The sequence below is a fragment of the Alligator sinensis genome, unplaced genomic scaffold (assembly GCF_000455745.1).
Source record: "Alligator sinensis unplaced genomic scaffold, ASM45574v1 scaffold1520_1, whole genome shotgun sequence".
NCBI lineage: Eukaryota > Metazoa > Chordata > Crocodylia > Alligatoridae > Alligator > Alligator sinensis.
The window spans coordinates 351,267-361,472 of NW_005842659.1; the positions used below are offsets into that span (position 1 = coordinate 351,267).

Below are 10,206 nucleotides of genomic sequence, written 5' to 3' on the forward strand. Positions count from 1 at the left end.
TTTTACCCACCTCTGAGAGTGCTCTTTTCCTACACGCTGGCTGTTTGCCCTCTTTAAAAAGAGAATCCCTTTTTATTGACTATTTTTATAAAACAACATAATACATTTCTTAATATTTCCCTTTACTTAAAATATTATTGTTATTATTATTCTTAAATAAATAAACATTTCCTAACTTTAATGTTGTTGTTTTTATTTTTAAGGAAGCCTCTCATTCTGTAAGTTTGTCACAGAAATCACTTTGAGGTGGGTTGTATCAAAGTCCTCCCAAACTTTATCTGGCCTTCTCCATGTTTAATCACAGAGGTCCATTAAAATGCATTTAATTTGAAATACTAGCTTCACCGCAGCCTACGTATATTGTGGTGAGATGAACACGAGAGATTTGAAATGTCAGCACCAGTGTTACTAGGATAACACAAAACACTGCCTGGGAATTTGTGCATTTCATGCTGCGTGAACAGCTGATAAGGAGAAAAAAAAGTGTCTTTAACTTAGATATGGTCATGTCTTTTCAGGATCCATTTTAGTTGATGCCGAACCACTGGGGTCACAAACAAGGTCATTCTGTTTATCACGTTCTGTTATTTCAGGTGGCTGCTACTATGAAAGAAAGGACTGCTGGCCAAGATGGAAGCTTGCAAGGAGGGATGATCTTGGAAAAGACTCATTACATCAAGTTTACCATGCTAATGCTAACATGATGCTGATCATGTTAAGTTTACCTTAACAATGAATACTTCAGCCTTCCACATGTCACCTCCGGCTGTTTTTCTCACTTTAGTGCTATCAACATGATACACGTGTTATACCTTTAAGAAAAAGATAAGTGTGACAATGGATAGTAGCCTAGCTGCATACTGGGGGAGGGGGGAGGATATCATGTATGCAGATTTATGCTGTTAGCCCATAGCTCTGTATTTCTGGCTACATTTTGGATCTGCAGCCTTTCTACTAAGTTCAACTGCTCAAGTACTAGTGAAGACAGTAAGAATCAAAGGTAGCAAATTTATACAACTTCTGGAGTTTTCTATCTAAGCTCAGTGAATTGCTATAGCAGTAACAAAGCTGTTTTCATTCCAATCTCTTCTTTCTTCCACATACAGAAACATTCACCTTTGGGACTGAAGTGTCATATAAATGGACTCAGCCAGAGGTGAGCTCCCCATACTCCTTTCAGGCAGAAAGGACTTAGTGCAAGCAGAATGAGTTATGTAACAAGCTAAGGAGTTCTCCCCTTCCATCTCCCTCTTTAAAAAAAAACAACAAAAAACCATAAAAAAAACTGATGTTTTCTCAGAATCTGTCAAATGACTAAAGTTTATAACTTCAAAGTTAATGCTATATAGTCTCAGCAAGAAGTCTGTATTTCAAGTTATAAAAAGCACAAATGCTTTAAAAACTGTGTGGTTGCATGTGCAGGACTGTGCATTAATAAGAGAAAATTCTGTTATGTCATTCATTGTGTTGTAAGACACATATTTTGTGTACATAAACACAGGTAGACTGCACAACAATTCAGTTACAGGCAATACAGGCTCAGACAGCTGAAGCAAACAGGGATTAGTCAAGAAGCTTTATATTTTAAACTAGGAAATGAAATTAAAAAAATACTGTTACACAACATTACAGTGGCAAGATGGAAAGCTTAAGGCAGGAAATACCAAATGTTATGGCTGTATGGTACCTGATCCATTTCATATTAGAATGAAGATTTCCCTTAACTTGGTGCAGAATAATTACCACATGCCAGAGAAACTTTAGAAAGAAGGAAGCATAGCTTGGTAGTGCTCAGGAGAGAGAGTTAGATATAGTATGGGAAAACACTCAACGTAAACATGCTGGAAGACAAAACTCAAATGCTCCCTAACACTGCTGAATCTGAAAAAGCCTGGTGTTCAGTGTAAGCAAGTGAGCCAGCCTAAGTTTTGGGAGCTTTAATACTGCCAGAGCAGTGACATGATCTTTGTATCCGCTCCCAAACAAACAATGCTAGCTGAAAGAGTGTTTTCCAGGTTTCATCTGCATGACAACCAAGTCAAAAGGTTTGATTCATGAAGTTCCCATTTACAATTTATTCAGGACCTCAACAGAGCACCAATTCAAACAGCACAATTCTATCCTTAAAATGGCATAACTCTAGCAAGTCCAAGAGACATCTAATGACTCTGTGGGAAAGCATTTCCTCACCTTTTTCAATCTGATTACCGTGTGCAGCTGGCTGTGTCTGGCTATGGGTGTTCTCATAGGAGGATACGAACATTAAGAACATCTGCGTCAGAGCATGGGTCCATTTTGCCCAGTGTCCTGTGTCACACAGGGGCAGAGCGTGGATGATGAAAGGGACAGTGAACTGGGTATGAGCAAGGCTCTGACCACTGTTCCTCTCTCACCTGCAGCCTCTAACATTTAAGGTAATGTTTAACCTTTATTCTTGGCAGGCCAGATGGGCAGTGCCTAGTCCCTCTGTGGGTCTGATCCAGCCAGTGGCCCTGATCTGGCACAGCAGGACCCCATCTGTACAAAGAGTGTGGCCCAGCACCAATTCTGGTGTGTGGGGAGTAGAGAAGGAGTGGGGGGAATTTGGCAGTGGGGGCAGGTGGTAGTATTAATGGTCATTCTTCCCCATCACCCAATTTCCCTGCCACTGAATCACAGAAAATTAGGTTTGGCAGTGACCTCAGGAGATCATCTAGTCCAAACCCCTACTGAAAACAGGACCAGTCCCAACTAGATCATTCCAGACAGGGCTCTGTTGAACCAGGTCTCAAAAATCTCCAAGAATGGAGAGTCCATGACCCCTCTATAGGTAACCTGTTCCAGTGCTTCACCACACTCCTAGTGAGAACTTTTTTCCTAATATCTAATTTAAACTTCCCATGCTGAAACTTCAGACCATTGCTCCTTGTTCAGTTATCTGCCCCCACCGAGCACAGATGAGCTCCACTGTCTTTTGAACCCCCCTTCAGGTAGTTAAAGGTTGCTATCAAATCCCCCCTCAGTCTTGTCTTCTGCAGACCAAGTTGGGCACCTATACACGTGCATCGAGCTGCTCTGATGCAATTAACTGATTCTGCCGGAGCATGGCAATTACTGTGCTCCAGCAGACTCGTGTCACGTGTATTGGTGTCCCTGCACTGAAACATGGCAGTGGGAGCACTCACTGGACCAGCTTTAATTAAAGCATCCTCACTGCTATTTTCCAGCCCCAGGCCGGTGTATAAACGCCCATCAAGCCCAGTCCCCTCAGCAACCACGTGCCCTCCCCCTCCAACCATTTCCGCTGGCCTCTCTCCAACTTATCCGCATCCTTTCTGCAGCGGGGCCCAAAACTGGGCACAGGCTTCCAGGTGCGGCCTCTCCCCAATGCCGGACGGGGGGATAACCGCTCCCCTCCGTGTGCTGGCGGCGACAGCGGGCCGGGCCGGGTCCTCTGCGGCGGGAGCGGGCTCCCCAGTCGCCCGCACCGCCCTGCCGGCGGCTCCCGGGGACGCCCCGGCCCGTACCCGCTCCACCGGCTCTAGTACCTGTGAGCCGGACGAAGCCGCTAAGGCTCTCAGGCAGCGGCAGGCGCCGCAGGTAGGCCGGCAGCTGCACCTTCACGATGCGGGCCAGGCTGTCCAGCACCATGGCGGCAGGCTCGGGCCGGGCCGTAGCTCCGCCCCCGGAGCTCAGGCCACCAGCCGGACCGCTCCCTCGGTTGCGCATGCGCACGGGGAAAGCGAAGCCCTTGCCTTCAGCGTGCCCTGAGTTTGCTACAGGGGGGCAGGGGAAGGTTGAACTAAACCCGGGCCGTGGCATGCGCGCGCATGCACACACACCACCGCATGCGCACTAAGGAAGGAGAAACCCGTGTTTTGAGTTCGACCCGCTGCGCGGGGCCGAGGGGTTGCACCGAGCCTGGCATTTTGGTTGCGCGTGCGTGTGTTCCCCTCCCCGCATGCGCACTGGGGGAGGGGGGAATACGGGGCAACCCCGCGGGCGGCAGCAGGGTTTCTGCCGGCACTGCACGTCTTCGCGAGCCTTCCACCTCGCAAGCTTTCGGGCACAAACACCCTATGCCTGAGGAAGATGCTTGTGCTCAAAAGCTTGCAAAGAACATTTTGTTTTCCAATTATTTAGTTGGTGTAATAAAAGATACTGCATTTAACCAAAGAACCTGGTCTACCTCTGAAGTTACGCATCCCTCCGTAAATAAGGTGTATTCGAGTGCCGTGGTTAACCTTTTTTGTACCAGGACCTAGGGGCCAGTTTCCACCCAGTGCCCCGCACTCCTGAGCTGCTGGCCCCAGCCCCCTCGGCGTGTGGAGCAAGGGGTGGGTGTGGGACCTCTGCCAGCCTGCAAGGGAAAAGTCGCGGTTTCCCACGCTTTTTCTGCTTTAAAGGAGAACTCATCTTTAAAGTTTGTTCATGACCCTTTCATATATTCTTGCCACCCACTTCTGGGTGTTGACTCGCAGTAAAAAATGCTGTTCTAGTGGGTGAGCAGCGCGCTTCAGCAAACACCCACCTGTGGCTTTCACCATGCCCTTGTAGCCAGGATATCCTCACCCCTAAGAATGGGCCCTGATACTGAACAAAGGCTGCTTGTTCCCAGCTGGTGGCAATTCACAACAATAAAGGCAGGGGATCTTTGCCAGTTTATATCAGGTGAAGCTCTGGCCCCAAGTGGCATGAAGATCAAGGCCTTCCTATAGCCACCAACTGTGCTCTGTTATATATTTAATATTAGGAGAATTTTCTAAAGGCTGTCCCATATGTATCCAGTTGAGTCAGGGCCCAGAGGCCTCAAAGCAGGGTGCACTAGCAGCCTGGCCTGAACTATTGAGTGATCTCTGATTATTTTACAGATGTTTAGAGAGGGACTTAAGAATATAATTAAAAAAATCAGGGTTTGGCCATGATGTCAAGTACTGGAGTCCTGCAAATTTTTCTGTTCTCACTCATATTTGCATCTTGGGCTTTTGTTGCAAGGCCAGGATTTACATGTGGATATAGATGTCCCCACAAGTCAAAACTCAGAGTTAATTCCTGACAGAGGCAGGAAGTCAGCCTTGAAGCAAGGGTCCAAGTCCAAGAATGTCTGGGACATCCAGATCCACAATGTAGGCTGTAGCCCACCTCCAAAATTATAAATCAGCCATAGGCCGTCTCCTCTTCTGAACGTTTTTCTCACACACACTTAAAATTAAACTATTTCACTTTTTTAACAGCTTGGTTAATATTGCCCACCTCCCTTCATTTCAAATTATTCCCTAAAGTATTTAATACAGAAGCCCCTTAAAAATCTAGTCAAAATTGCATATCCAAGTCACTTTTGTTATACCCAAATCACTCTTGTGATATAATTGTTGTCTGTCTATCATCAAGCTGATTGGCTAAGGACTCAAGCCAGAACTGAAACTCAGGTTCCTGAACCCAGCTTGTTTGAAGCCTTTAACAGTCCTAAAGGTTTCAGACAAGTGACAGTGTTGAAGAAGTGATATTTGAATGCTCAGTGCCAGACCTGTCATTAAGCGTGGGTGACAGCCCAGATGGTCAGGGGGTCACCCAGCCATCCTGCCCCTCCTTAGTTGATCCCTGCCACTGTCCCCCACCCCATGGGGTCCTCTTATGCATCCCTGGCTCAGCCATGCAGGGCACCACCCCCAGCCCCACCCCGCCCCATCGCCCCAAGATCCCAGTGTGGTGTGGCACTGAGAGAGGTGGGCAGAGGGAGGCGGGAGGCAAGCTGGGCCAACACTGCTGCCTCCTAATTGATTCCCAACGTTCCCCTCTTTCCTCACACAAACCTTTCCTTCCCAGCTGCTGGCTCTGCTCTGTGCATCCAGCTTGCCCTGCACTCTCAAGCACAGAGCAGGTAAGCACCCTGCTCCATCCTGGTCCCCTCTGTGCTGCTCGGCGGCCCCGGCCCCAGCCCTGCACTGGGCTCAGGCAGTGACAGAATGAATCCCTGCCACACCATCACAGTCCCCTGGGCACAGCCTACCCTGGCAGCTGGCCGGGGGCAATGCAGGGCAGGGGCAGAGCTGTCTACCCCCAGCTTGGGAGCTGCTGTCCCTGAGGCACTGGTGTCCCTGAACCCACTGCTCAGAAGGAGCTGGGCTGGACAGTGCGGGCAGGGTGATGCCTGCTCCAGTCCCATGCCCCTGCCTGCCCCTGCGCTGCTGAGGGGTGGGGGTAGGGGGCACCAGAATACAATGTCACCCAGTGCACCATTTTCCCTAAGGCCACCTCTGCTCAATGCCATGCTATTACTTTCCTTATTCTGGTACTGTAAGTGTAATGTTGCAGTTGTGATGGTCCAGAAATTATTTGAGGGGCAAGGATTTCTTAGGGCAGTATCTTTTATTGGACCAACCATGTAACTGGGATAGAGTTAGGCAAGATTTTGAAAGCAAGACATTGTTCCTCAGGTCTGATCACAATGAACCAGACACAGTTATGCTTATAAATATAATATCTAATTGTCAGCTGTATAAACAACACACCATATCATGGCTGTAGCTTTCTCTTTATGTCATATGGGTTCAAAATATGATACAGCTATAGCTCAAACTCTAACGCTGATGACATATGATCTTATGATTTACGAATTAATCTGTTCATTACCACCTTTCTCCATTCAAGTTACACTGCATGTCAGCAGTCTTCAAATTATTGCAGACATACACCTCCAAGAAAGCTTTTTCTACATGTAAGGGGCTTTTCATTCCATAGGTGTTACATTTTTATATCATGGTTTGAAGCTTCCAAGATGGAGACATATGAAATTACTCTGACTGCTGGGAATTACAATATTATACATAAAGGCATAGTTTATGCAGAGAATGCAGGCAGGTTTGTTTTTTTTAACCAAAAGAAGAAATAAATGCCTGGCATAGAATTTTTTTCACTGCTTGGCCAGTGAAAAAACTTCTGTCATGTAGCCATTCAGGACAATCTGGTTCAGAGAATCCTACCAAACCTGAAATGTAGCCCCTGAGTCAGGTAAGTTCACCTCAACAGAGATGAGATGCAATGCTCCTGAGAGTAAACTCTTCGTGTTCTAGCACCACCTAGCATGGAATGCATCTATGCGAGTACCTTTATGAAGGCTAAGAACTTTGCAATGATCATATGATTCACCAATGAAAATTAGTCTCCCTCCTTCATTAGATGCCCGATTGGAGCATGTTGCTCCTTCTTTCGATTTAACAGGAAATCTTCATTCCCCTACCTCTGTCTACACAGGTGTGACCAAATTGTCTGTGCTATTCTCCCCTTTTATCTCCTCCCTAACCGTGTACTATCAAAGCAGAACAATTTGGAGTGAGAAAAGCAGTGCCGTGGATAATAGGCCTTGAATTGGGAGGCCAAGATTTGGATGAACTGATCTTGCAGTCCCTTTTGCCTTGCTTTGACTAGGTTTTAAAAGTGTGTTTCCTGTGGTACCTGCCACTTTAAGAGGCTTGAGCAGGCTGTGGAGCAGCTGGCAGGTGCAGTTAGGCCCAACAAAGTGGTCACATGACCGCAAGGGGGGCACTGGATTGGATGAAGGCTGGGCAGCCAGGATATAAGCCCAGGCCCTAGGAGCTGAGCCAGCAGTTACATCTAGGGAGTTAGATGGGTGGGCTGATATCCTGACTGGCCTCATGATGCCCCCTGCTATTACACGTCCATATTACATTAGTGAGATCAGACTAACATCTTTTAAAATTCTGCACAAGACTTTGCCTATATGCTGCATTGGACAAGAAAAGCTATAGGCTTCTCTTTAGGTTTTAATTCTATCAGTTCTAAAATCCTAGTTAGGACAAAGATTTATACCATTCTTCAGAAATCTCATATGGGTTTTATCCTGCATCCAGCTTCACCTTCACTCCTCACAATGATCAAATACACATATTTCCAAAAAATATTAAATATTTTAGACTGACCATGAGAGAGAACTGAGAGGGGAGGGGCCAGGAAGGGGGTAAAAGCCACATCAAACATATACAGTCTATTTGAAACAACAACATCCATTTTGTTTAAACCTGGCCTGTTGTTAATGTCCCACTTCGCCCCTGCTTAAACACTGTCCACAACATCTCCATCATTATCTTCAGCTTTTTTATTTATCCCTGCATCCTGTGTCCTCTCTCTCACCCAAGCTTCTTACTGTTCTAAGAACTTTTTTCTGCCAGGTCCAGAAGAGATTTCTTCTGTTTTGGACAAAGTCTTGCCATTAGGCACGTAATTCAACTGTTAAATGCCCAAGCATCCTGAGTGAGGTATTTATGCCCAAAAGCTTGTAAAGAACAATTTGTCCAAGTATTTAGTCATTCTAATAAAATATATCACATTTATCAAGAGAACTTTATCTGTTAAGCATCCTTAGAAAGTTCAGAAATCAGATTAGGTATGACACAGTCTTGCTTGTACAACTTAGTGATGAAACGGTGGGTGTTTAAAAACACCACTTCAATTTAGGGAGAATTAAACAGAACTAAGCCTCCATGGCGTGTACACAAGGGTGGGGGCCCAATCCTTACCTGCCTCTTCAGAAGTGGAGGAGGGGGAGCAGCTGCCAGCGTGCTGAGCAGTCCCTGAGCTCCGTGAGGGGCCCCCAGGCTGCACCTGCCTGCTGGCACCTGACCCAGGCGGTCCCACAGCTGCAGAGGTAAGCACTGTTGCCCCCCTCGGCAGCTGCGAAGGGAAGCACCAGACCCCCGTGCAGCTCAGGCAGGCAGGCTCTGGGGAGAAGAAGAAAAAAAAAGATCAGGCTCACTGCTTTTTTGTTGTCTTTTTTTTAGTGGACCTTGCCTACACAGGCTGCCACCGGATCCCACAGCCCCTGAACTGCGCAGGCCCTGAGCACATCAGCTTTCAGTGCCCCATGCACTGTTGCACTTTGTTGAGTAGCAAACTAAAACACTTCAGCCGTATTTTATCTTGCTACATACCAAAGTAATTTAAAGCGGAATACGCCGCCGAGAGTGCAAACAGCAATGCCATTAAAGCGGTGCAAAAAGGCAGTTAAGCCACTTTAGAGGCAAATTTTGTGGCATGTACAAAGGCCCAAAAACATGACACTCAGAGCCAAAGCCTGCTGTGCTGAATCTAGCCAACTCCCAATGAAGTCAATAGGGGGCTGCCATGTTGTCTTTAAACTCCCTTCCTTCCTTTTTCTTTCCCTTGTTCCCTGTCTCCTGTGGGAGCTAACAGTGATACTGATAGCACTGCTACCATTTCTCTGAAGCACCTTAGCCCTGCTTTGCTGCCTTTGATCTGCATTCCACCCAACAGGTTGAAAGTTGAGCTGCACAAAGAGAACAATTCCTGTTGCTCCTCACCTGTCTCCATATGCATCACTCAGTATTACTGATTACTCTTTTGGATATATTAAAGAACAGAGTCATAAGCTTATGGAAACATTAGGAAGAAAGTCTGAGTGGGATTCTATAATCAGATGGAAGTTTCTTGCAATATGATTGACCATGTCAGTAATTCAACTAGAATTCCTTTATTAAATCCAAAGGCCGTTAGTAGTTATACAGTTTAGTTTAAGCAAGTGTTCTAAAATATAACAAAATACCAACCATATGTTAAATAGCAATGTTACAATACTTATTAATGAGTGTACCCACATAGTAGAGTTAAAAGCATTTGATCACAGTATGTACAACTGGGCTAGTGAGGGAGATTTGAACTGTCCCATGCTGTTTGGCTCCAGCAGATCAGCTCACACTATCAAAGAACCCCTTTCTCTTGCTCCATTTTATCCCTCTAGATTTCTCATTATATCATTTTCTTGTGAGTTCCATAAATGTATCAGGAAATTTCTACACATGTTATTCCCAATACACAAAACCTACTCTTACTTTGTCTATTCTTGATGAGTTTCACCCACCGTTTCTCCCACATTAGCATATCTATGGCTCATGAAACTTGATCCCGATAAATTTAGCATCTTGACTGTCCTTCTGTGGGCATATATACACGTGCATATTAATGCAGAGCAATAAACTCTGGAGCTTATTGCACTGGAGTTTACTGCTCCCCGGCACCACATTTACACATGCATCTGGGACAACAGCATATTGAGCTGGGTCAAAGCAGCAACAAAAAGTCCAAGTAGTATAATAATTTGCTTTATCCTCTTTTATAGCTATGAGTTTTTCTATTGCCAGGATTGTCCAGTGTTTAGCAAACCATTTTTTTTTTATTTTTTTTGGGGGGGGG

The 10,206-nt window shown here is 45.9% G+C and overlaps 1 protein-coding gene across 1 annotated transcript in view; it reads right to left on the reverse strand.

The window, feature by feature from the left end:
- CISD2 (CDGSH iron sulfur domain 2) overlaps positions 1 to 3,683 on the reverse strand; it is a 12,756-nt gene extending 9,073 nt beyond the window's left edge. The window contains exon 1 of the mRNA XM_006033769.3: positions 3,528 to 3,683. Within this exon, the coding sequence (XP_006033831.1) occupies positions 3,528 to 3,630 (103 nt within the window). The 5' untranslated portion in view covers positions 3,631 to 3,683. The remainder of the gene's footprint in view (positions 1 to 3,527) is intronic.
- Between the last annotated feature and the right edge of the window lie 6,523 nt (positions 3,684 to 10,206).